Below are 27,405 nucleotides of genomic sequence, written 5' to 3' on the forward strand. Positions count from 1 at the left end.
CTTCGTCAAATTTTTTGCCTGGAATGTAGCGCCGTATGGCAGGGAATCATGGCTAGTCCCAAACAGTAACAAATACTTGGGTAATTGTGAAATGCGGTTGGGGAGAAACAATTTAAAAGGGATGTGGCTTGAAGAATGACGAACGAGAATACACGATGCTATCTAAAATATCAAGATATCTGTGTGTAATATGGAATTGACCACTAGATGGCATGAGAGGTGGACGCCAGTATAGAAGGAGGCGGGGGATATTTTGTTGTCGGTAGAAATGCAGTAACAGTACAATTGGTCTTTCGGGAGAGCCCAATGACTTCGAACTATTCATAGGATGTCACGTAACAGATGCATTAGGAGAATTTCAACGCTTTTGCAGGTGCCAATTTTTGAAGTGGGCACGCGGAGGAACAGCGATAGCTAAACCGAGACCAGACAGAACTCATGTATTGACAGTCAGGGAGCATCGAGCACTGGGCAAGGTGGCGGTATAAAATCGCATGAAATCAGAAGAAGGAATCGCTCTTGAGTTCCGAAGTGCTAGCAGCCGTCCGGCCGGCATAATAACTATGGTTAGGGTGTTGCAAAGAATGGTTGAGCAGCTCCTCGTAAGCTACGTGTTTCTATGGTGTATAAAGAGCGACGGCCGCTGGACGATAGATGACTGGAAACGAGTCATTTGCAGTAGTGAATCACGCGATACCATGTAGCAATTGATGGAAGGTTTTAGGTTTGGCGAATGCTTGGTGAGCATTGCAAGCCATAATGAGTAATGCCAACAGTGAAGTACAGAGGGCTTAGTGTTACGGGATGGGAGGCCTCCGTTGTTAGGGTGTTGTCCATTTAGCGTGCTTAAAAAAAACTTAATACCGAAGGACATGAACACATTGACAGCATTGTGTAGTGCGTATAGTAGAGGGATAGTTCGCAGACGATGATTGTATCAGCATGACGGTGTCCGCTTTCATAAAGCAGCATATGGTGAAGCTGTAGTTTACGGACAACAACGTTTCCAGAATGAGATTTTCACTCTGCAGCGGTGTGTGCGCTGATATGAAAGTTTCGACAATAACATTCCTGAAATCGATGTTCTTGCCTGTAGTCACGATGTGAAAGCGTACTTCCAAGAATAGTGGAGAAAATAGAACTGGCGGAAATGACGACAGTGAGGAAAACGGCTGGGACGTATACGTCGCAGGAACTGCTGGTAACAAGGCGTCCTTGAAGGCAATATCGCAGAGGAGTGAGAGAGAGAGGGGGGGGGGGGGGGATAAAAATAAAAGTTCGAATACTGGATGACGTTGAAAAGCTACGAGTGTATTAAGGGAAAAGCAGAGGAAAAAAGCGAGTGGAGAGCATGCAGTTGACACGTACTGCAAAGGTTAGGTTAGGTTAGTGGTGTTTAACGTCCCGTCGACAACGAGGTCATTAGAGACGGCGTACTGTAAAATGTACCAAAGAAGTGCTACGAAGAATGCTGAATCCCGTTCTCATTGTACTACTGAAGTTGTCGCTATATGATAAGAACTGTAGTGTCGTCTCTCAACAAGTTGGAGATCTTTAGCATTATGGCCGCGCGGGATTAGCCGAGCGGTCTGAGGCGCTGCAGTCATGGACTGTGCGGCTGGTCCCAGCGGAGGTTCGAGTCCTCCCTCAGGCATGGGTGTCCTTAGGGTAATTTAGGTTAAGTAGTGTGTATGCTTAGGGACTGATGACCTTAGCAGTTAAGTCCCATAAGATTTCACACACTTTTTTTTTGGTATTATGTGGCTATTCCATTAATTAAGCGTGTGTTTCTTAATTTGTATCACCGATGAATGTTGTTTAGTTTATTTGTGTCACAACTTAATTTTTTGTACTTATGCCACTTCTGTGTTATTTTATCGGAATACTCGCTGTCTGTAAACTGACCTTTGGTGCCACTGTGTGGGCGCTCTTACTGGCTATTGGCATCGATTTGATTTTTGTTAAAGTTTAATGGCCATCATTGCGACCTCTCACCGTGACATTATCGTACTTTTACTGAGCAGAAAATGTGACAGGATGCTGACCATTCTGCTGCGCTGCTCATGTATTTTTCTTCTTTACATGCAGTGATTTAATCTTAATTTATTCCGTTTCTCTCTCTCTCTTTCGTAACCACAGCACACACACACGCGCACACATACAACACACACTCACAGACACACACACACCTCCGCGTACACATAAAGGTAACTGCTTAAAGATTTATATTGCGTTGTACCACAGTAGGGAGCTACATTAAGGACAGGTGAAGAATAGTGTAGTTTCCAGAATGAGATTTTCACTCTGCAGCGGAGTGTGCGCTGATATGAAACTTCCTGCCAGATTAAAACTGTGTGCCCGACCGAGACTCGAACTCGGGACCTTTGCCTTTCGCGGGCAAGTGCTCTACCATCTGAGCTACCGAAGCACGACTCACGCCCGGTACTCACAGCTTTACTTCTGCCAGTATCTCGTCTCCTACCTTCCAAACTTTACAGAAGCTCTCCTGCGAACCATGCAGAACTAGCACTCCTGAAAGAAAGGATATAGCGGAGACATGGCTTAGCCACAGCCTGGGGGATGTTTCCAGAATGAGATTTTCACTCTGCAGCAGTAGTTCATTATTTCTTCAACTTTTATACTTGTGAATGTTTCTGTTGTTTTCGAGATGAGATTGTTAACAGACTTGACAAATGGGATGAATGCACGTTACTGGGTATCTTCCAAACCTAAATAGCCTTTTTTCGGACACATCTCTCCTATGCAAATCTTGCAGGGATATCTGTCCCACCTAAGTTCTATTAGTCCATCTATTTCCTTGAACGTCATGCACACCGCTTCGCCCTCCACATGGTTTTATCTTCTATCTCCTTCTTATCCTCTCATCAAATTCTCACCTCTCCTCACTCATACTGAACACTATCGAACAAACTTCACCATCCTCAAACGCCCCGACATTTACCCATCCTACAGACTATATGCCGCCTCCCTCCCTCCCCCCAAAATCCCATCTCATGAGATCTTTCCCTATCCCGTTTTTGCCTTCACATCATAGCCTTACATACACTCTCATGTAACCTTCCCTTTCTGTCTTTCATATTCTCTTTCTCTGTCGAGATTACGGCGTTTCCTTCACTTTCACGTAACCGTCCCTTCCTATCTTCCATATACACTTTCTCCATCGATACTACCCATCAGCCCTTCAAACTTATACTCTCACCCTTCTACCGTATTCAACACCCTGCGCTTTTTCTCTTCAACAACAAAAATTCCCAGGGCATGTCTTCCAAGCTTCTTTTTAAGATCAGTGTGCTATATCGTGTTTTAAATGATTTAAATATATCCTTATTGTTTTCGTTTTACTTTTTTGTTATTATAGTTTTAAATTAAAAACAAAAATCGAGTTCATTCATATTAAACGTTACATTAATGTTAGCTCTACTATTTTTTTAAGAATTTATTGTAAATATCTCAGCTTTTAACTTGGTGCTTTCTTCATCTTGTCAATACACGTAACATGCCGCCCACACAGGGCGAGGGGGATGAATACCACAAAATAAGAGAACACGTGTTGCCGGACAGAGGCGCGCCGCGCGGACCAGTGGCCGGGTCGCAGCTGCTGCGCGCTTCCGCAGTCGCCGCTCTGCCAGCAGGCCTGCCTGGCCGCCTCCTCCCGCGCTGACGTCACCGCCGCCTGCCGCTACAGCGACGAGATCTCCTTCTACTCCTGCCTCGACATCCAGAAGGTACTCCCGCATCTCGCCACCGTCACTCTTTGCTGCGCAACTGCTCAGTTATGTACAGCTGCACATCAACAACTGTCCGATCCCATGACATGTGTCACACACACTTATAAAAACACTGGACAAAACATTTGTTACCCTCCCGGAGAAATATAACGCAAATACCTTGTAACATGGCCTCAAAGCTTTAATACTGCCCTGAATTCGGTGACTACTAGTTTCTTTAGGTATATCATATACATCTGAAGTCATCCATACGTGATTAAACCCTGTAGAGATAGAGGGTTGTTGACTGCTACTTTTCGACCTCTTTTCCAAATACACTACTGGCCATTAAAATTGCTATACCAAAACGAAATGCAGCTGATAAACGAGTATTCATGGACAAATATATTATACTAGAACTCACATGTCATGCATTTTCACGCAATTTGGGTGCATAGATCCTGAGAAATCAGTACCCAGAACAACAACCTCCGGCCTTAATAACGGACTTGATACGCATAGGCTTTGAGTCATACAGAGCTTGGATGGCGTGTATACGTACAGATGCCCATGCAGCTGCAACACGATACCACAGTCCATCAAGAGTAGTTACTGGCGTATTGTGGCGAGCCAGTTGCTCAGCCACCATTGACCACACGTTTTCAATTAGTGAGAGATCTGCAGAATGTAGTGGCCAGGGCAGCAGTCGAACATTTTCTGTATCCAGAAAGGCCCGTACAGGACCTGCAACATTCGGTCGTGCATTATCCTGCTTAAATGTAGGGATTCGCAGGGATCGAATGAAGCGGGCCGAAGTGGCCGTTTGGTTCTAGGCGCTTCAGTCTGGAACCGCGAGACCGCTACGGTCGCAGGTTCGAATCCTGCCTCGGACATGGACGTGTGTGATGTCGTTGGGTTAGTTAGGTTTAACTAGTCCTAAGTTCTAGGGGACTAATGACCTCAGAATTTGAGTCCCATAGTGCTCGGAGCCATTTGAACCATTTGATCGAATGAAGGGTAGAGCCACGGGTTGTAACACATCTGAAAAGTAACGTCCACCGTTCAAAGAGCCGTCAATACGAACAAGAGGTGACCGAGACGTGTAACCAATGGTACCCCATACCATACGCCAGTATGGCGATGACGAATACACGCTTCCAATGTGCGTTCACCGCGATGTCGCCAAACACGGATGCGATCATCATGATGCTGTAAGCAGAACCTGCATTCGTCCGAAAAAATGACGTTTTGCCATTGGTGCACCCAAGTCCATCGTTGAGTACACCATCGCAGGCGCTCCTGTTTGTGATGCAGCGTCTAGGGTAACCGCAGTCATAGTCTCCGAACTGATAGTCCATGCCGCTGCAAACGCCGTCGAATTGTTCGTGCAGATGGTTGTTGTCTTGCAAACAAAATGGCTCTGAGCACTATGGGACTTAACTGCTAAGGTCATCAGTCCCCTAGAACTTAGAACTACTTAAACCTAACTAACCTAAGGACGACACACATCCATGCCCGAGGCAGGATTAGAACCTGCGACCGTAGCGGTCGCGCGGTTCCAGACTGTAGCGTCTAGAACCGCTCGGCCACCTCGGCCGGCTGTCTTGCAAACGTCCCCATCTGTTGTCTCAGGGATCGAGACGTGGCTTCACGATCCGTTACAGCCATGTGGATAAGATGTCTGTCATCTCGACTGCTAGTGATATGAGGCAGTTGGAATCCAGCACGGCGTTCCGTATTACCCTCCTGAAACCACCGATTTCATATTCTGCTAACAGTCATTGGATCTCGACCAACGCGAGCACATATGTCGAGATACGATAAACAGCAATCGAGATTGGCTACAATCCGACCTTTATCAAACTCGGAAATGTGATGGTACGCATTTCTCCTTAGACGAGGCATCACAACAACGTTTCACCAGGCAACGCCATCCAACTGCTGTTTGTGTATGAGAAATCGGTTAGAAACTTTCCTCATGTCAGCACGTTGTAGGTGTCGCCACTGGCGCCAATCTTATGTGAATAGTCTGAAAAGCTAATCATTTGCATGTCACAGCATCTTTTTCCTGTCGGTTAAATATGCGACTCTGTAGCACGTCATCTACGTGGTGTAGCAATTGCAATGGCCAGTAGTGTAGTTCTCAGCCATCTAGCGAACCAGTCGCCATCATATGGGGTGTCTGAGTGTTCGCCAAGCCAGGCACATACACTTGAATCCCTGTGAACACAGCTGGTGTCATTTTGGAAGAAAGAGTGTCCACATGCAAGGTGAAGATGTAAAAGAAAAGGTTACTCTTGGTCACAAAGAATGTTGAAATAAACTTCCCAGTTCTCGTCCACAGTAACCTGAATGAGTGCGCCCAACTCATGGTACGAAAACAGCCGCAAAACACGCAGCACCGTAGGTAAGGTGACACATGAAAACTTCCGTTGGACCGGGACTTGAACACGGATTTCCCACTTGTCATCAGCGGTAGCCTCACGTACTTCGGCTATCTGAGCACATTCTCAGGACCGACCCACTCTTCCATATGACATACTGTACACCACGCCGTCGCTCGCGAATTTTCTTGTGTACCCGTCAGAGGATTTCAAGGAGACAAACGTATTGAACCGTGCTATTACAATCGCCTTTTGCCTGATGAGACTTGTAATACTTATTTTTTAACACTGTCTGAAGTAAAATTGTGAGCTTTGGGATCGTAGACAGTATGTCATAAGGAAGTTCCTGTGGCTCTGGAAGCATGCTTTGATAATCGGACGCTGACGACAAGTGAGAATTCTGAGTTTTAGTTCCTGTCCAGCACAAATTTTCATGTGTCTTAAGTAGGTAATATCCTTATACATAATGCAGCTAACGTCAGAAAGATTCTACGACTGTGAATAAACTTCATAAAAATGTTCTGTACCATCTGAAATGAGGCACTATCGGCGTTTACCGGACTGCACAATACGGCTCCAATCTGCTGCTGTCCAGTTTCTGTCTTGTTTGGCCCACTGAAGACGTAGATGTTTGTGTGTCGCTTTTTAGAACTCTCTCGGAAATTGGTTTATATCGAGCTTTAATTATTGACAGCAGCAGTTTGTCGGATTTGAAGTCGACTGTCGTTGACAAGAAGTAACACTCGTCTCCGGTCCCTGTCGTTTACGATTTTCTGGTGACCACTGTTCTTACGCCGAGTTACGCAGCTGTGAGGGGGACACCATTCCTTGTTGACATGTTGGGCAGTCCGCACTTATGATAGGAAGACCTCTGCCAGCCGGTGTGGCCGTGCGGTTCTACGCGCTTCAGTCTGGAACCGAGCGACCGCTACGGTCGCAGGTTCGAATCCTGCCTCCGGCATGGATGTGTGTGATGTCCTTAGGTTAGTTAGGTTTAAGTAGTTCTACGTTCTAGGGGACTGATGACCTCAGCTCTTAAGTCCCATAGTGCTCAGAGCCATTTGAACCATTTTGAAGACTCTGGTTTCAAACTCTTGGAACAGGAACGCACGAAAAGAACGAAAAGTTTTGTGTAGAGTAGAGTTTTGCACGGTCCAATTTCCAGCCTGCTTAGCCCGCCACGAGCTAGACCGCCGGTCCCACTGCCAGTGACTGCTGGGCTGGTGAGCTCTGCTCTCCCCCCCCCTCTCCCCCCCTCTCCCCCCCCCCTCCGCCTGGCTACCGTCCTGGGGCGCGCCTTGCATCTGATTGCAAACTTAAGGTCAGCAGAAATGCGATTTTGACGTGGTGGCAGTGGAGCCTTGGGTTGCCAGGTTTTCGAATTGAAAACAAAGGAGAATATGTAAATTGCTAACGCGTTGTGCCATGTAGGATCCAACACTTCGCTATAAACTTTTACTACTGTATTTCAGTTTTATTTTCGATGAGTCCAATGCAATATTTATTCTCAGACATTTAAAATACATAAAACCCTTGAATGTACAAACATGGCTACAAATATAAACATAGGCTTTCGCGGCGTGTACTACTGATGAAATCTTCTTGGGTTTCCCCTGAGGTGGCTGCCTTCAATTTCCGCGACGTTCTGATGAGCATCATACTCATCATTTTCCATCGAAAAACATCGTCTTGACCAGAAGATGATGAGAATGAGACTCATCGAATCGTCGTGGAATTTGAACGCAGCAATAAGAATGGAACACCGACAAGATTTCGTCATGGTTCCAAATGTTTACAGTGCATTCATAAAGAAACTTAATATGACATCTTTCAGATATATGAAAAATTCTTTACATGTTTAAATGGAATTTGCTACAATTTGCAATTCGCCTTTAATGAGTTCAACAGACCTTCTCGTACCCACATCAGTCCACTTACTGTTAATAACTGAAAACACACTCGGGGGCATTAGCTCCTGGGATACTCAAGACAGAACAAATTATTTATTTCAAATTCTGTATACTAATTTCTTTGCATTTAAAATTACCAAGTACTGCTACGAATTTCATACAATCATTACCAGAAGGAGTGATTTTATCACTTAAAATTACCCTGGAGCTAAGTCAGTCACCATTTGGTTCATCTTTATTTACATGAAACTCAAAATATTGTACATCTTATACCTCACAGAAATTAGTTTCTTTGATTGTGCAAAGACGAATAGTTAATCCACATAGTCTGTGAAATATTGAAATGCTTGAGTAAGTATGAATATAATGTGAAAAGGAAACCATTTAAATTATTTTCTTTTCATTTTTTAACATTTGTACCTAACAAGTTCAAATCTTTGTGTGTCCCACTTCCAAGAAAATTATCTGGCATATTTTCTTAAAAAGTTCCTTTACATCAACATAAGTTTCCAAAATGCTTAGATTTGCGTTTTCTATGTACCTAGAACTTTTGAGAGAAACATTGACATTTATAAAAGTTAAAGTAGACTAGAAAAATCAGGTCTTTCCCAGATTAATCATCACTAAAATGATTGTGTATTATTCAACGATAATCCTCAAAGCTTTTAATGGCATCCCAATTGTATACAACCTTAACCACAGCAAGTGTGAGCGATAGCCACCTAGTGACCACAAGCCTCAATATTTCTCGGCCGGTGTCGCCGAGAGGTTCTAGGCGCTTCAGTCTGGATACCGGGAAGAGGAGGGGGGAGGGGGTGTCAGTGAAGTGAGATGGAAGGAAGAGAAGGATTTCTGGTCAGACAAGTGTAGTGTAATATCAGTAGCAGCAGAAAATGGAGTAAGTGATTCTGTTGTTAAGTTACTCGCTGTTCTCATTTCTGCTATTTCTCATTACTTTCGTCTTTCTTCGATTTGCTCTCAATCCGTATTCCGTACTCATTAGACTCTTCATTTCTTTCGACAGATCGTGTAATTCTTCTTCACTTTCGCTGAGGATAGCAATGTCATCAGCGAAACTCCTCATTGATAACATTTCACCTTGAATTTTAATTCCACTCTTGACCCTTTGTTTTATTTGTGTCATTGCTTCTTCAGTGTGTAGACTGAATAGCAGGGCCGAAAGACTACATCCCTCCCTTACATCCTTTTTAATCCGAGCACTGTGTTCTTGGTCACCACTCATTTTTCCCACTTTTTTCTTGTACATATTGTATACTACCAGTTTTTCGGCATTGTTTACTCCTTTTCTCTCAGGATTTCGAACGTTTTGCGTCATTTGACACTGCCTAACGCTTTTTCCAGATCGCAAATTCTGTGACCTTGTCGTGATATTTCTTCAGTCTTATTTCCGTGGTCAAGCATAACACCAGGACTGCCTCTTTGGTGTATTTAGCTTTCCTTATGCCAAGGGCCGGCCGTGGTGGTCATGCGGTTCTAGGCACTGCAGTCCGGAACCGCGGGACTGCTACGGTCGCAGGTTCGAATCCTGCCTAGGGCATGGATGTGTGTGATGTCCTTAGGTTAGTTAGGTTTAAGTAGTTCTAATCTAGGCGACTGGTGACCTAAGATGTTAAGTCCCATAGTGCTCAGAGCCATTTGAACCTTATGCCAAACTGATCGTCATTCCTCTGGGTACTGTTCATGTCCCCGCCTTGGATGCGTCCACGTCATCCTCCCTAGTTATCTGTCTATCTAATACTACCCATTCACTGTCTTTTCGTCTCTTCTTGCACTTGTTGACTCTTGCAGTCTCGGGAACTGTGTGAATGGAATTTTTCCGAAAGTTGATGGTATATCGCCATACATTCTACACACCAAAGTGAATAATCTGCGATAATGATCGAAGCAGAAGAAATGAATTAAAATTTATCTTGTGTCCGGGCCTTGAACCCGGGTCTTCTTGCTTGCCATTCAAAAATGCTAACCTTTACACCACCACAGCACTATGGCTGCCATTGCTGCACGAACTACCCAAGTTGAGCGCCCTCCCCGAAACAAACTTCAAATTATAACTTCCGCTTACTTTCCGTTACATTGTCACTATTGCCAGGGCCGCAACCCAAATTTTAGATCATTTCTGCTGCTTCGATCATTATCGTAGATAAAATGAGACTTAAATGTCTCAGGGATAAATATAATTATAAGATATGTAAGATCACCTATGGTACAGGACTTTCCCGTTACGTCCAACGCTGGGGTGCTATTCCAATGCCGGAGAGCCCTGGCATTGTGATTGTAGCGATGCTTTTAATTCTCTCAGTGTATGCTTACTTTGCACCATCTGCATATTAAGAATCTCTGAGTAAAGACATTGCGTTACTGCTACTGCTTACATGTACACTCTTTTTAAGTATGAGAAACACCTATGTTGATACTGTAACTAGGTGGAAATCGGCACCTTGATCACTCACGCAAGCTCAAACAAGTACTGAAACAAGTCAACCTGCCGAAGTATATTTGAAAGTACTTACCAAATTAAAATGGTGTGCCCGACGGGGAGTCGAACCCACAAAATTTTCCTTTCGTTGATGAATGCTCTCCGACATTTTTTTAAAAAAGATAACTATTAGCTTAAAAATACATAAGTATTCACAAATGCATAGTACGTTTCCAACATACAAACCACTGATAAATAAGTCACTGCCAGACTGCGACCTTTCCCTGCTAGCATTTGCTCCAACCGAAGTTAGCACCTATGCGCTGCTAGTACAGAGTGCTTATCTGCATTTTCTTCTTGCCTGCTTCACTTCCCTGCTGTAATTGTATCATCAGTTTCTTCAGCAGCAGTATGTTCCACTTTTTCGGTTCAGGTTATAATGTTTAAAAACATTGTCATACACCCTCTTTCTGAGTGCAGTGAAGGGGTGCTCAAATACGAGCCATCCAGGCCTGCATAAATGTCGGAGATTTGACCACCAAAGCCAACGATTCTGGGTTCGAATCCCGGTGAGACACATTGTTTTAATCTTCCAGGAAGTTTGCGATCAGCACAAACTTAGCTGCGAAGTGAAAATCCATTCTGGAAACTATACTCTGTACATTTAATCGAAATACCAGGAGGACAAATACAATGATCTACAGACGGGCGAAGAACCCAACACACCAGACAAGTTGGCCCAAAATGCAGCCTGAATGCACAACCTGCCGGACTCTGGAAGAGACGGGCCAGCAAGATGCGTCAGTCCATCCGGGCTGGTTGCGCTGATCCAGAATCAAAAACAATGTGTCGTAAAACTCCCAACGTTTTCTGTAGCTTCGCTACAGTTGCACTGCTAAGTGGCTGGCCTGTATAAGGCATTTCGTCTAAGAAAATGGCATCCGACTTATTAAAGAGTTTTATTCAAATGTTGACACAGTCACGATCGCAGCTGGTTTCGACCACGGTGGCCATCTTCAAGTGTTAAATGCGCCGTTTGGTGAACACATGTTAATTCGCTGATAACGCTTGATGTATGTCAGCAATTTGAAGATGCAAATGAAATACCTGGGAGCTTATTGTTCCATTATAAATACGGAAAGACGTTGTACAGTGTGGCATGAAACATAATATTGTCTTTTCCTAAGCTCTGTAGTGACGATAACGGGGAGAAATGGAAACGAACTCTCTTCCTTCAGAGAGAGTTGTAATAGTCAGTACTGAAATATTTGAATGATCAGTAGGTTCAAAATGGTTCAAATGGCTCTGAGTACTATGGGACTTAACATCTGAGGTCATCAGTCCCCTATAACTTAGAACTACTTAAACCTATCTAACCTAAGGACATCGCACACATCCATGCCCGAGGCAGGATTCGAACCGGCGACCGTAGCGGTCGCGCGGTTCCAGACTGAAGCGCCTAGAACCGCTCGGCCAAACCGGCTGGCGATCAGTAGGAAACCAGGAAAGATGTAAGGCAACTGATGTTTATGTGGTACTTTGAAAAGAAAATGAAGGAAGCAAAGGACTGTTATTGTTTGTTAATGACAGAAAATTAGCACAACACGATGTATTCATAATTCAGCAGCGGTAGCTAAAAGTGAACAAGATTTGGGTCTTGTGCTAAATGTAATGGGACATTTGCTAGCTATTATAGGCCCATAAGTAAGAAGGAAGCACCACAGGTGGGCACAAGGAGGACTAAATGTTACAGCCAAGAAAGATAATCGTTTCGAGAGATATATGCATTTTGATAGCTGGGAGGCAGAAGACATAGACGTAACAGGTATATACAAGGCGTGGAAGCGACGATAATACTAAAAAGGCTTATAAGAAGACATAGCGGCTAAGTCAAAGAATATAGTAGTAAAAGTTTAATTTAGTTTAAAGTGTACTGCAGGGAGTCTGAAACGTACTACAATCAGCACAGATCATCAGAAAGTACGTGGCAAGGACATCAATATACTCGTAACCAGTTCCTTTTGAAATTAAAACCATCTGGTTTCAATTCGTTTCTGTTCTTGAGGAATTTCTGATTATATGATTACGACTCAGCTGCTGTGAAATTTACAGCTTGTATTACATTGCACTCAGATTTTATTATTATTATTCTTTGTCCTACAGCTTCACTTTCATATGCATTCGACACATATTGAACACACTTCCATCTCGCCATCCCTGTCTCCACCTCATCCTCCCTCATTTATCTGTCTATCTAACACTACCCATTCACTGTCTTTTCGTCTCTTTCTCCCCACTCACTGTCTTTTCGCCTCCAATGTCCCACTTCTCTTTGTTCATTTCCTCCACTCCTTCCTCTGACTATATGCCCCTCCCCCACTCTCTGTCTCTTCATCCCCCTCTCCCTTTTCCATCTGCCCACAACCCTGCCCATCTTCCTCCTGACTCATCCATACCTGCTTCCTCTTCCGCCCCCCCCCCCCCTACTTCTCTTGCTCTGTCCAGTTTCCACTCCATTAGTCTCAATCTATCCCCAGCGATATTCTTCGGAAATTGTAGCCCCTGCAATACATTTCAGTAAAGCAGGGTGATGCTTTTCCCACAATGCACTATTCATGCAGCGGAGGTTAAACATTAGTAGCTTGAAATTCATATATTTGCCTTTTATGTATAAGCCACCACGCAAAGCAGGTCGATAAAGCAAACCGATACTACGCAATGCAACACACATGCCATTCAGGGCAGCCTACATGTCAGGGTCCGCAAAAACTGATTCTAGCTCATGCCATGTAGGCTGTCCTGCATAGCAGATTTATTTGGCAGTCTGGTACTGTTCCCACAGATGCCTGTCATATAGGACAGCCTATACACCAGGAGCTGCAAAAATACGTTTCTAGCTTTATCTCTGTATTGGAATTAGGATGTTGTAAACGCCACAATGCTGATACCAGTGAGGCCTGATATTCCTGTGCAAAATTTGGTTGTAATCGATGCAAGAGTTTCACTTAGTATTATGTACGAGGGTTGGAACTTATACAATGGCAACTATTTATTCACAACCGCTACAAAAGAGTTACATGTTCGCACCTGTTACTGTCCTTCAAAGTAGTCACCAGCGTTGTGTAGAACCCGTTGCCAGAGATGTGGAAGGCGTAGTATACCGTCAGCAGAGCATGTTCTGTTGATGGTGCGAATGGAGCGGTCTACTGCCTGTCGAATCTCTGGAACAGTTCTGAAGCGAATGCCACGAAGTGGTTCCTTCATCTTCGGAATCATATCGAAACTACTCGGACTTAGTCTAAGTCTGGTGAGTATGGTGGATTGTAGAGTACTTCCAGTCCCATAGATCGAACAGAGCAGCCCCAGCTTGCGCTGTAGGGGGCCAAGTATCGTCGTGCAAAATGATGGGTGGGTTGCACAGAAAGTGTCGCCGCTTCTTTCGCAAAGTTGGTTGGAGGTGATGCTCCAAAAACGAACAGTACCACTGTGCATTGACGGTCTACCGCGGAGGAACGTAATGCGTTAGGATAACACCGTCACAGTCGTACACGAGAATTACCATAACTTTCACTATACTGGGGCTCTGACGAACCTTCGCCTTTCACGGCGACGTTTGTTTGACGCTTCAGTTTTGGCTTCATGGCATTCGCTTCAGAACTTTTTCAGAGATTCGACAGGCAGCAGACCGCTCCATTCGCACCATCAACGAAACAGTAAAGCATCCCTAACTCTCTTGTGGTTCCCTTTTTAGGTACTCCACGTCGACGTCTGCTCGTAGATACGTATCGTCGGTAGGTTTTCCGGCTTTACTTCCCGACGTGTCAGCGACGACTCTCCGATGAGGTGCGGGCCTTGTGTTTTGCTATTACTGCGAGTCTTGTAAATATTGCTTTTATTTAGTAATTTTCCCGGCTAAGAGTCACAAAAGTTCATATTAAGCAGTCCGTAAAACACGTAAACGTTCACTTCAGTTAGCATGTTAGTTAATGCGTACGCTTTCAGCTAGATGGTGCTGACTTACTGCTGAATAGCTTTGGTTCCGTAAAACCTTCACTGATTAGTACTAGGTAAATGAAATAAGTCCAACACTCTTGTATTTCACTTTCACTCTATATTCATGGATTAAGATGGTGATGGATGATGGTGTGTTTAAAAGGTTCCTAGCCTGGATGAATCTAAGTAGTCCGCAAACGACGATATGCACGCGGTCTACGTCCAGATTCGCAACTAACGGCACACGACACTTACAGGAGTCCACACGTTAATACCTGAATACCGGTACCTCTGAATTCACTCGTATCAGCAGATAATTTGAGTTTCTGTCGTCTACATGTCCGTAAAGTTCCAATCCAGCACTAAAGTCCTAATATCCCCTTAATACTCCGTTGCTACCAACAGTCAGAGATCGTACACTACATCACTTTTATTCTCCGTAATATTCTAACAGTTTATCGTGAATCTTAACACGATAAAGTCCAATCTAATTATTGTCTCGCTGACAAGGGTTCCCCGCCCTTTAACGAAAAAATCAAGGAAAAAAGGCCGCAATAATGACTGTCAGGCCTTTTTGTAGGTTTTTTATCACAAGAGTTTAACCTCACTGCCTTCTCCATGACGGAGCTTCCGTGGCTTTGCTGTACTTAGACGTTAGACTACTTGCGGATATACTATAATTTTGATCTGCAATTACCGAACTCTGATTCTACACTATTTTCCCCTTTAAAATTGTATTATTAATTTTAAATTATTCTTTCTATAGCTTTTATCACTGTAAACTGAACCGAGGTGTTACAACAGGCTCTGCTAACGGTATATTACATCGGTGGCAACGGGTTCTACATCACGCTGGTGACTACTTTGAAGGGCAGTAACAGGTGCAAACATGTAACTCTTTTGTATCGGTTGTGAATAAATACAGGGTGATCAAAAAGTCAGTATAAATTGGAAAACTTAATAAATCACGGAATAAAGTTGACAGAGAGGTAAATATTGACACAAATGCTTGGAATGACATGGGGTTTTATTAGAACCAAAAACAACAAAGTTCACTAAATATCTGACAGATGCGCGTCTTTTGGTGATGATCGTGTGCTCAGCTGCAACTTTCGTCATGGTTGGCCTCCCAGGTCCCCAGACCTCAGTCCGTGCGATTATTGGCTTTGGGGTTACCTGAAGTCGCAAGTGTATCGTGATCGACCGACTTCTCTAGGGATGCTGAAAGACAAAGCCAATGCCTCACCATAACTCCGGACATGCTTTACAGTGTTGTTCACAACATTATTCCTCGACTACAGCTATTGTTGAGGAATGATGGTGGACATATTGAGCATTTCCTGTAAAGAACATCATCTTTGCTTTGTCTTACTTTGTTGTGTTAATTACTGCTATTCTGATCAGATGAAGCGCCATGTGTCGGACATTTTTTGAACTTTTGTATTTTTTTTTTTTTGGTTCTTACAAAACCCCATGTTATTCCAAGCATGTGTGTCAATTTGTACCTCTCTATCTACATTATTCCGTGATCTATTCAGTTTTCAAATTTATACTGACTTTTTGATCACCGGGTAGTTGCCACTATTTAAGTTCCAACCCTTGTACATAACAGATGTCACATAAGCAGGTGGTGGGTCGTTAGTTTAATTTCATTTTCCTATTCATGTTGGACTAATCGCTGCCCCATTTAGTGACTGAGAATGAAGGAAATAACTTTTGCTATTACAGGCTAGCGCTACAGTCGCTGTAGCCGTCAAATATTTCAGTTTTCTGCCCTGTAGGGTTCCGCGACTGTTGGCTGTTTGTCGTAGACTGCCTCAGCTGCACTGTCTCGCGAGCCACCCAGACTTGACCAAAGGTTGATAGACTGGCTCAACTGCACTGTCTTGCGAGCCACCCAGACTTGACCAGAGGCCGATAGACTGGCTCAACTGCACTGTCTCGCGAGCCACCCAGACTTGACCAGAAGCCGATAGACTGGCTCAACTGCACTGTCTCGCGAGCCACCCAGACTTGACCAGAAGCCGATAGACTGGCTCAACTGCACTGTCTCGCGAGCCACCCAGACTTGATCAGAGGCCGATAGACTGGCTCAACTGCACTGTCTCACGAGCCACCCAGACTTGACCAGAGGCCGACAGACTGGCTCAACTGCACTGTCTCGCGAGCCACCCAGTCTTGACCAGAGGCCGCGCAACAGAGGGTTGGCGGGCTGGAACCTGCTCCGTGCACGAGTCAAGTTGTACAGTTTGTGCGCCGGTGACGGCGAGACGGCAGCAGGTGTGGAGGCGCTGAGGCGGCCCGTGTTGCAGGCGGGGGACGAGTGCTGCGGCTCGGGGCGGACGCCGGCCTGTCGCGAGGCGTGCCGCGCCGTCTTCCGCGCCAGGGGGGTGGGCGCCCACGCGCCCCCGCAGGAGCTCCTGGACGACGCGTGCGCCGAACACAGCTCGCGCGTGCTCACCTGCGTCCGCCAGCAGGCCGCCGCTTCGCCCACCATAGACCCCAGAAACTGTGAGTAGCACCAGTCGTCTTATTTTCTAATTTCTGTGCAATTTGAGCCCAACTACCTGAATAATTTAAAGCAGGTCCGAGAACTATCGCAGTCCGGCTTGCTCGACAGCTTGTGGGCTGTGGCTGATGTCTGCTGTACAGTAACCGTGTCGTATTTCATTAACATTTTCAAACATTGACTTAAGTCTAATCTTGATTTTTACGTGCTCCACAGCTGTAAAAAGACACGTTTATTAAGTCACAACCTTTTTATTAACATCATCATGTTTACATGGTAACACATCCTCATCTGTTAATTATTATTCATATCATACCCTAAATTGCCGGAAAAAAATTAGTGCACCCTTTTAGATGTATTCCACACTCAACATTTGTTGTTGTTGTGGTCTTCAGTCCTGAGACTGGTTTGATGCAGCTCTCCATGCTACTCTATCCTGTGCAAGCTTCTTCACCTCCCGGTACCTACTGCAACCTACATCCTTCTGAATCTGTTTGGTGTATTCATCTCTTGGTCTCCCTCTGATTTTTACCCTCCACGCTGCCCTCCAATACTAAATTGGTGATCCCTTGATGACTCAGAACATGTCCTACCAACCGATCCCTTCTTCTAGTCAAGTTGTGCCACAAACTTCTCTTCTCCCCAATTCTATTCAATACCTCCTCATTAGTTATGTGATCTGCCCATCTAATCTTCAGCATTCTTCTGTAGCTCCACTTTTCGAAAGCTTCTATTCTCTTCTTGTCCAAACTATTTATTGTCCATGTTTCACTTCCATACATGGCTACACTCCATACAAATACTTTCGGAAACGACTTCCTGACATTTAAATCTATACTCGATGTTAACAAATTTTTGTTCTTCAGAAACGATTTCCTTGCTATTGCCAGTCTACATTTTATATCCTCTGTACTTCGACCATCATCAGTTATTTTGCTCCCCAAATAGCAAAACTCATTTTCTACTTTAAGTGTCTCATTTCCTAATCTAATTCCCTCAGCATCACCCGAATAATTCGACTACATTCCATTATCCTCGTTTTACTTTGTTGATGTTCATCTTATACCCTCCTTTCAAGACACTGTCCATTCCGTTCAACTGCTCTTCCGAGTCCTTTGCTGCCTCTGACTGAATGATCATATACGGCGAATAATCAGCCTCTTTTTTTTTATATGCAGACGTTCCTTGCTGCGACAGAGCCTCAACGACTGACTGCCGAGACGCCTGCCGGCGGATACTGCGTACCGAGAACGTCGGCCTCGAGATCGTGGACAGCCTGAAGGAGGCGGGCTGCGGCGAGCCGCTACCCCACGTGAGTGCTCTGGAGCTAGTGCAAAATAATGTGCCAGTTGGATTAGAATTATTATAAGCAAAATACTGATGACTAAATTTCATCATGAACAAATCCTAGTGACTACTATCTAACTCATTGAATTTTTTGTCTCTTTTGTGTTCAAAAATATTCAAAGCAACTAATTTATCTGGTATGCATATAGGCGCATTCCGGCATCCCGGCCACTGAATGATAGGTGAGTAGGCGAAAAATGACATGTCGTGGTGGAACAAGTGTACTGGAGGGATTCCAGCTGTGCATAGCCTTGAAATTCTTAACAGACACGGGGATGAGCGTAACCAGCAATACAGTGTGTTCCAGAAATTCTGCGGCAAACTTCGAGGAGTTTTAGAAGGTGTGTTGAGGAGCAAATCGGTGGTAGAAACTCTTGTTAGGAAACGTCATATAACGACTCTACAGTGCGTCGAAGTTATAAGCTCCAGCGCCTGCCACTGGGCGACTCCTTCGGCAGCAAACATGACTTTGTACGCTAATGGACGGTAGGCGAAAGCCTCGCAATGTTGTGTGTCATTCAGTGGTTGCGACGGATTGCAAAGATCACCATTGCAGAAGGTTGAGGTAGATACTACGTAGAAAGGTCTTGTCTCCAACGAATACAATGCTCTGTTGCCTTGCTGAATGACTGTTTCGGACACGGGTCTCGATCCGCACTTTATTTTTCTCCTCTAACCCTTTATAGCCTCCAATGGAAACCCATGTGCGAAACAACAGTATGATCCATCAAGGGAACAGATAATCGAATTTGTCGGAGTATCAGCTAGCTTCATCTTCTCCACTGGCTGCCTTGGCAATCAATCGCGATCGCGATCAATGAATAATAAACAACATTGCGAGAGTTCCGCCTACAGTCCATCAGGTACAAAGTCACATTTCCTGCCGAACGGGTGCCTGGTTGCAGGCGCTGGCGCCATAACTTCAATGCTTTGTAGCATCGTAGGACGGCGTTTCCGGACACGGATTTCTGTCCTCAATTTGTTCCTCAAGACACCCTCTACAATCCCTCAAGGTTTGTCGGAACATCTCTTTGACACTCCGTGTACACCACGCTACTCTCTTGTCATAGAAATGAGGACAGGCCAAGCTAACGACTGTTAATGTGACGATCAGCTTGAACAATGGGGACTTCCAACTAGTATCCCCATTCTAAAGGCCTGGTTCCTTTTTCTCCTGTGTACCTCGGGAGAAGAATTTCCTCTTTTCGGGCTATCCAAATAAATTCGCCTTAATCAGTGCTTTTCGGGAACACTGCACGATACAGAGTCCCTTATTACAATCATAGAAAAAGTTACCAAAACACAATTAGTGTTAATCAGGTACTATATTTACAGACTTGTATCATCAAGAGATACCACAAATCAAGGTATCTCTCAGAGAAGAATCAAAGGGAGCGTGTATTCCACAAGTTATGACTCTACAATTTGTGTGTGTGTGTGTGTGTGAGAGAGAGAGAGAGAGAGAGACAGAGAGAGAAAGAGAGAGAGACAGAGACAGAGAGAGAGAGAGAGAGAGAGAGAGAGAGAGTAATATTAAAAATATTGTTTGCTTATAATATGTAATGCAATACATAGACTGTATATTATGTTTGTAGGCTGTTAAGTAAATGTATTGTATTGTACGGAACTGGGGACCTAGAAACGACGGAGAGGCTTCGTCCCCGCCGTAGCCCCCAGTGGTACACAACACCACAACAGGCTACAGCAGTCCACCCACCCCACCGCCGCCCCTAATCCCGAACCCAGGGCTGTTATGCGATTAGGCCCACAGTGGACTTCCCCCCCCCCCCCCTCCCACGAATGTCTCACAAGACGAGTGTAGCCCCAATGTTTGCGTGGTAGAGTAATTATGGTGTACTCGTAAGTGTTTGCGCAGCAATCACCGACATAGTAACATATAACTGAGGCGTAATAAGAGGAACCAATCAGCATTCACCAAGGCAGATAGAAAACCGCCTTAAAAACCATCCACAGACTGACTGGCACACCAGACCTCGACATCAATCCGCTGGACGGATTAGTGCATTGGACCAGCCCGCCTTCCCGCCCGAAAAGCAGAGCGTTAGACCGCACGGCTAATTGGGCGGGCTAAGTAAATGTAACTAGCGGTAAGAGTTCCAGGCTAGATTCCGTTAAATGAAATTAAACAATAAAATCTGCGAAGCACTAATCATTGACTTTAATTCTGTTTCAGAAGAGATATATATAAATTTTATTATTCATTAAAGACCCAAACTTCCTGAAAGAAAGGGTTCTATTAACTTGCCTAAAATAATCAGATACTTCAAAAAGAAATTTTTGAAGAACGAGGTAAATTTAAATAAGTTTTGGGTACCGTGTTTACTTCTTTGAACTGCAGCCAACGTCGATATGTGTTTTATTGTGGAGATTAGCAACTGAATCAGATGTGTTACTGGAGCTACATGCTACTAGTATTTTATTGATGTGAAAACTCAGATCAGTCAGTACTCGCATGTAAATTTGGAAATATCATAACAGTAACTGATATTCGAATGTTTAAATACACGCATCCTATCTACTATCCTTAAATTTGTATCCAGTTTAGTTATTTCGTCTATACAACACATTAGCCAAGATAACCGGTGGTATTTACAAGATGGTATTGTTTCTTTACAAGCTCCTCTCAACAATATGTTATGATTGGTTTAATTCTCCAATTTGTGACGAGAATTGAATGTAGTGGTGTGTTCGTTCCGCTAATTATTGTGAAAGTGTAAAACTAAACTGGTTGTTTAACGGTAAATTATAAGCAATACTTAAAATTCTTTTTCCGGTGAAATGATATTTTCGCTTTGGTAATTTGGAGTACTTATTGTCAGTTCGGACTCATCGAGTGAGGTGGCGCAGTGATTAGCACACTGGACTCGCATTCGGGTGTCGACGGTTGAAACCTGTGTCCGGCCGTCGCGATTTAGATTTTGCGTGAGTTCTCTAAATCAGGCGAAAGCCGGAATGGTTCATTTGAAAGGTCACGGGCCCCATCCCTCCCTGATCCGTTGGGACCGATGACCTCGCTGTTTGGTCCCTTCTCCCAAATAAACCAACCAACCACCACAAAGTTTGCACACGTTTAGTTTTACAATAAATTAACACAGTAAAATGATTCCTACATTGTACTGGCAGCGTTCCGTGCACGTTGCTGACCTCATATGATAACTGTTATGCGGAACTGGCAGCTTGTGTCTTTCTAAAGTAAACACTAGAACCTAATTAGTCGCTGGCCTGCACTGTTATTAACGTTCATTATGTAAAGATGAGGTACACAACGAGGCTGACACCTTTCCCCGCGTGCAGGACCACCTTTGGCAGTGCTTCATGCAGAGCCGCGACCGCAGCGAGGACACGAAGCAGTCGCGCATCGACCTGCTGGGCATGGACTCGGCCAAGCTGCACTGCTGCTACAAGGCGGCCAGCTCCAGCTGCCGCCGCCTCTGCTTCAAGACTTTCTCCAAAGAGTGGATCCAGCACTGGAACGAGTTCAACACCAACTGCTTGCAGCAGGTCTCCGAGGACAGGCTCATCCACTGTATCGACGAAGGTACGTCACACGAGTCTGCAACACTTTCACTCACACACAGCTCTCTCCTAAAACTATAACTAAACTCCGCGCGAACAGGTCATAAAGGCCCAACGGTACCGACCGGCCGCCGTGTCATCCTCAGCTCACGGGCGTCACTGGATGCGGCGTGTAGTCAGCAAACTACTCTCCCGGCCGTATCTCAGTTCACGAGACCGACAACTCTCTCCTGCTTGCAGGAAATCGTACCTACTGTTTCACTCCTCCTGGCATCAAAACTGGTATGGTCGTAAGAATTACTCCTGACATTCAACAAATCTGCTACTGTAAGAGGGCTAGCCGAAAATTCGGGTGTGCAATGACGCTGTTGACCGGTGGGAGTGATGTCCACGTATCTGCTCTGATGCGATACACTCAGACACGTGCTCCTGCTCCACCAACGTAATCTATTTATGTATCTAACTAATATCTCCTGGCTGAGGAAAAGGCGCACTCTGAAGTCACTCATACGAAACGCTGTTAAAATTCTTCGTCTACTGAGACCAGAAAGAAAAACATGCATCTAGGGGCTGGACAAAACCATAAATGCAGATGCTTCCCAAGCTTCCTGGCTGCGCTCCCTCAACGCGATGCCAGGTCGATCACGGTCAGAACAGTGCCCTGTGTAGTTGTGAGCGCATTATGTCGGAGTCAATTCGTACGTGGGCAACTTGTTAGTGGTCGTATGGTGGGTGCTTGCATAATCAAGGTAGCTGAAGTGCTTGAGGTTTCAAGGAGCACCGCAGACAATATTTATACAAAATACAGGGAAAGCGAGAAACCATCATCCGCTAGCTCACAATGTGGAGAGAACTGTGTGCTGAACGAGACGGTAATTGAAGAGTACTGTGACGTCGTACTTTGGAAGGAAGGGGTGAAGTCGTGCTTTGTGCACACTTTTTTAAAAATATTGCACGTTAATCATTTACTCTAAATTTCAAAATTTTGAAAAAATAATATTGTTTACAATAAATTCTTGTACCAGATTACATAAACGTCTTACATGTTTCAAATAAACTAAACCCAAAAATGTAATTCTTTGTAGCAGATGTCACTTTCCACAGTGAATGTCATATTCACTATTTCCAGATTCAGGACCTTACTTACACATCAAGTATCTCTTTCAAAAGTACGTTGAAAATGACATAACTCAACAGCAATTAACGAGTTTTGTCTTATTTTAACTTCATTTAAGATGGATATACAGGGTGAGTCGCGTAAGACGTAGCACCCCCATTATTCCGGCGGTGATTGGACGTATCGACAAGCGGTGTTCGGCGAATCATAGCCGACTATGGGGAACATACTTTGGTAGATGCACAATAATCAAACGTTTATATTGACCGAGATAATGAGGCAAGTACATGTTTTTTAAATGGGACACTATACTTTTTTTACCATCATTCGAACGCTTTAGAAAAGACGCTGGGAAATATTGTACGATTGGAGGTCGAGGCGTTCGGAATCGGCTGCAGACTGTAAACACGCCTCGCGCGACCCGCGGGCCGAGTTGCCGTGCTCTATGCAGCATGCACGGCCTGCGCTACGTAGGTAAATCGTGATCCGCCCTCTTTTAAGCAAAGTTTCAATTACAATAGCAACAAGCGTTACATCACTATACGCGTCTTTTCCAGAGCGTTCGAATGATGGTAAAAAAAGTATAGCGTCCCATTTAAAAAACATGTACTTGCCTCATTATCTCGGTCAATATAAGCGTTGTGATTATTGTGCATGCACCAAAGTATGTGCCCCATAGTCGGCGCTATGATTCGCTTAATTGTTGTTGTTGTGGTCTTCAGTCCTGAGACGGGTTTGATGCAGCTCTCCATGCTACTCTATCCTGTGCAAGCTTCTTCATCTCCCAGTACCTACTGCAGCCTACATCCATCTGAATCTGCTTAGTCTATTCATCTCTTGGTCTCCCTCTACGATTTTTACCCTCCACGCTGCCCTCCAATGCTAAATTTTTGATCCCTTGATGCCTCAAAACATGTCCTACCAAACGATCCCTTCTTCTAGTCAAGTTGTGCCACAAACTTCTCTTCTCCCCAATCCTATTCAATACCTCCTCATTAGTTACGTGATCTACCCACCTTATCTTCAGCATTCTTCTGTAGCACCACATTTCGAAAGCTTCTATTCTCTTCTTGTCCAAACTGGTTATCGTCCATGTTTCACTTCCATACATGGCTACACTCCATACAAATACTTTCAGAAACGACTTCCTGACACTTAAATCTATACTCGATGTTAACAAATTTCTCTTCTTCAGAAACGATTTCCTTGCCATTGCCAGTCTACATTTTATATCCTCTCTACTTCGACCATCATCAATTATTTTACTCCCTAAATAGCAAAACTCCTTTACTACTTCAAGTGTCTCATTTCCTAATCTAATCCCCTCACCATCACCCGATTTAATTCGACTACATTCCATTATCCTCGTTTTGCTTTTGTTGATGTTCATCTTATATCCTCCTTTCAAGACACTGTCCATTCCGTTCAACTGCTCTTCCAAGTCCTTTGCTGTCTCTGACAGAATTACAATGTCATCGGCAAACCTCAAAGTTTTTACTTCTTCTCCATGAATTTTAATACCTACTCCGTATTTTTCTTTTGTTTCCTTTACTGCTTGCTCAATATACAGATTGAATAACATCGGGGACAGGCTACAACCCTGTCTCACTCCTTTTCCAACCACTGCTTCCCTTTCATGCCCCTCGACTCTTATAACTGCCATCTGGTTTCTGTACAAATTGTAAATAGCCTTTCGCTCCCTGTATTTTACCCCTGCCACCTTCAGAATTTGAAAGAGAGTATTCCAGTTAACGTTGTCAAAAGCTTTCTCTAAGTCTACAAATGCTAGAAACGTAGGTTTGCCTTTTCTTAATCTTTCTTCTAAGATAAGTCGTAAGGTTAGTATTGCCTCACGTGTTCCAATATTTCTACGGAATCCAAACTGATCCTCCCCGAGGTCCGCTTCTACCAGTTTTTCCATTCGTCTGTAAAGAATTCGCTTTAGTATTTTGCAGCTGTGACTTATTAAACTGATAGTTCTGTAATTTTCACATCTGTCAACACCTGCTTTCTTTTGGATTGGAATTATTATATTCTTCTTGAAGTCTGTGGGTATTTCGCCTGTCTCATACATCTTGCTCACCAGATGGTAGAGTTTTGTCATGACTGGCTCTCCCAAGGCCATCAGTAGTTCTAATGGAATGTTGTCTACTCCCGGGGCCTTGTTTCGACTCAGGTCTTTCAGTGCTCTGTCAAACTCTTCACGCAGTATCTTATCTCCCATTTCATCTTCATCCACATCCTCTTCCATTTCCATAATATTGTCCTCAAGTACATCGCCCTTGTATAAACCCTCTATATACTCCTTCCACCTTTCTGCCTTCCTTTCTTTGCTATAGTGCTTGTCCATACGTGCAATCGCTCCCGAAATAATGGGGGTGTTACGTGTTACGCGACTCACCCTGTATATTAAGTATCTCTACCTCGGTAATGCATGTTATATAAAATTAGTTGATATTTTTAGGGTTGACCCACCTCACACCTGACACGAGATTCTGAGCTTTGACGTTTTTTTCGCGTGTTTCGAAGCTTACTTTGGGGGAAGACAATTATGGGGTTTTGGAAAAGTGATCCTGTAACTGAATCGCGCAGTGAATCTGTAAATTTAAACGAACAATCACGTTTAGAAAGAGGGTGGATGTAGACTAAGTTTTTTTATTTATTTCAGTGGAAGAGCCGTCTGAGCTGGGCTGCAAAGGGCTGAGCTTCTGCTATTATTTTAACTTCATTTATGATGGATATAAAGTTTAAATGGTTCAAATGGCTCTGAGCACTATGGGACTTAACATCTGTGGTCATCAGTTCCCTAGAACCTAGAACTACTTCAACCTAACTAACCTAAGGACATCACACACATCCATGCCCGAGGCAGGATTCGAACCTGCGACCGTAGCAGTCGCGCGGTTCCGGACTGAGTGACTAGAACCGCGAGACCACCGCGGCCGGCGGATATAAAGTATCCCCACCTCAGTAATGAGTGTTATGTAAAATTAGTTGATATTTTTAGGGTTGACCCACCTCAGGTTGACCCACCTCACACCTGACACGAACTTCTGAGCTGACCTTTTTTTCACGTGTATCGATGCGTGCTTTGGGGGAAGACGATTATGGGGTTTTGGAAAAGTGACCTTTTAACTGAATTGCCCAGTGAATCTGTACATTTAAACGAACGATCACGATTAGAAAGAGGGTGGGTATACCACCACTCCGTCTACAGGCCACAAGTGGCCCATCGGGACCATCCGACCGTCGTGTAATCCTCAGTGGAGGATGCGGATAGGAGGGGCGTGGGGTCAGCACACCGCTCTCGCGGTCGCAGTGATGGTATTCTTGACCGAAGCCGCTGCTATTCGGTCGAGTAGCTCCTCAATTGGCATCAGCAGGCTGAGTGCACCCCGAAAAATGGCAACAGCGCATGGCGGCCTGAATGGTCAGAGGGTGAGTGTAGACTGAGTTTTTTTACTTATTTCAGTGGAAGAGCCGTGCGAGCTGGGCTGCGAGGGGCTGAGCTTCTGCTCGAACTTCAACAACCGGCCGACGGAGCTGTTTCGCAGCTGCAGTCAGACGGCGGACGAGGCGGCGCGCTACGACATGGCGGTGTGGCTGCAGGACGGCGTGCTGGGCCTGCCGGGGTTCTCGCTGCCGCTGCTCAACATCTCGCAGTGCTCGGCGCACGCCTGGAAGACCGTCGCCTGCATGCTGCAGATCAAGCCCTGCCACCAGGAGACGCACATCAACAGGATATGCAAGTACGTCGCGCCCACTCCAGGACCAAGTTACTGCTGTGCTGTTGGTACACGAGGTGCTTTGTCTGTCGGTGCATTTCCCTTGAGCAGCAACACTACAGTCGCAAAGTGTATAGAACTGCATTCTACCTATGATAAGGAAAACATATTTCCTGAAACTTCCTGGCAGATTAAAACTGTGTGCCCGATCGAGACTCGAACTCGGGACCTTTGCCTTTCGCGGGCAAGTGCTCTACCATATGAGGTACCGAAGCACGACTCACGCTTGGTACTCACAGCTTTACTTCTGCCAGTATCTCGTCTCCTACCTTCCAAACTTTACAGAAGCTCTCCTGCGAACCGCACACTCCGCTGCAGAGTGAAAATCTCATTCTGGAAACATCCCCCAGGCTGTGGCTAAGCCATGTCTCCGCAGTATCCTTTCTTTCAGGAGTGCTAGTTCTGCTAGGTTCGCAGGAGAGCTTCTGTAAAGTTTGGAAGATAGGAGACGAGATACTGGCAGAAGTAAAGCTGTGAGTACCGGGCGTGAGTCGTGCTTCGGTAGCTTAGATGGTAGAGCACTTGCCCGCGAAAGGCAAAGATCCCGAGTTCGAGTCTCGGTCGGGCACACAGTTTTAATCCGCCAGGAAGTTTCATATCAGCGCACACCCCGCTGCAGAGTGAAAATCTCATTCTGGAAACATCCCCCAGGCTGTGG

General features: G+C 44.8%; 1 protein-coding gene across 1 annotated transcript in view; it reads left to right on the forward strand.

Moving 5' to 3' along the window:
* The window catches only part of LOC126456654 (reversion-inducing cysteine-rich protein with Kazal motifs), a 350,749-nt gene that overhangs the window by 269,056 nt on the left and 54,288 nt on the right, over window positions 1-27,405 (forward strand). The window contains exons 5-9 of the mRNA XM_050092398.1: window positions 3,583-3,746; window positions 16,765-16,963; window positions 18,140-18,273; window positions 21,624-21,867; window positions 26,435-26,711. Coding sequence (XP_049948355.1) covers window positions 3,583-3,746; window positions 16,765-16,963; window positions 18,140-18,273; window positions 21,624-21,867; window positions 26,435-26,711 — 1,018 coding nt within the window. The remainder of the gene's footprint in view (window positions 1-3,582; window positions 3,747-16,764; window positions 16,964-18,139; window positions 18,274-21,623; window positions 21,868-26,434; window positions 26,712-27,405) is intronic.

This window comes from Schistocerca serialis, chromosome 2 (genome assembly GCF_023864345.2).
Source record: "Schistocerca serialis cubense isolate TAMUIC-IGC-003099 chromosome 2, iqSchSeri2.2, whole genome shotgun sequence".
Lineage (NCBI taxonomy): Eukaryota > Metazoa > Arthropoda > Insecta > Orthoptera > Acrididae > Schistocerca > Schistocerca serialis.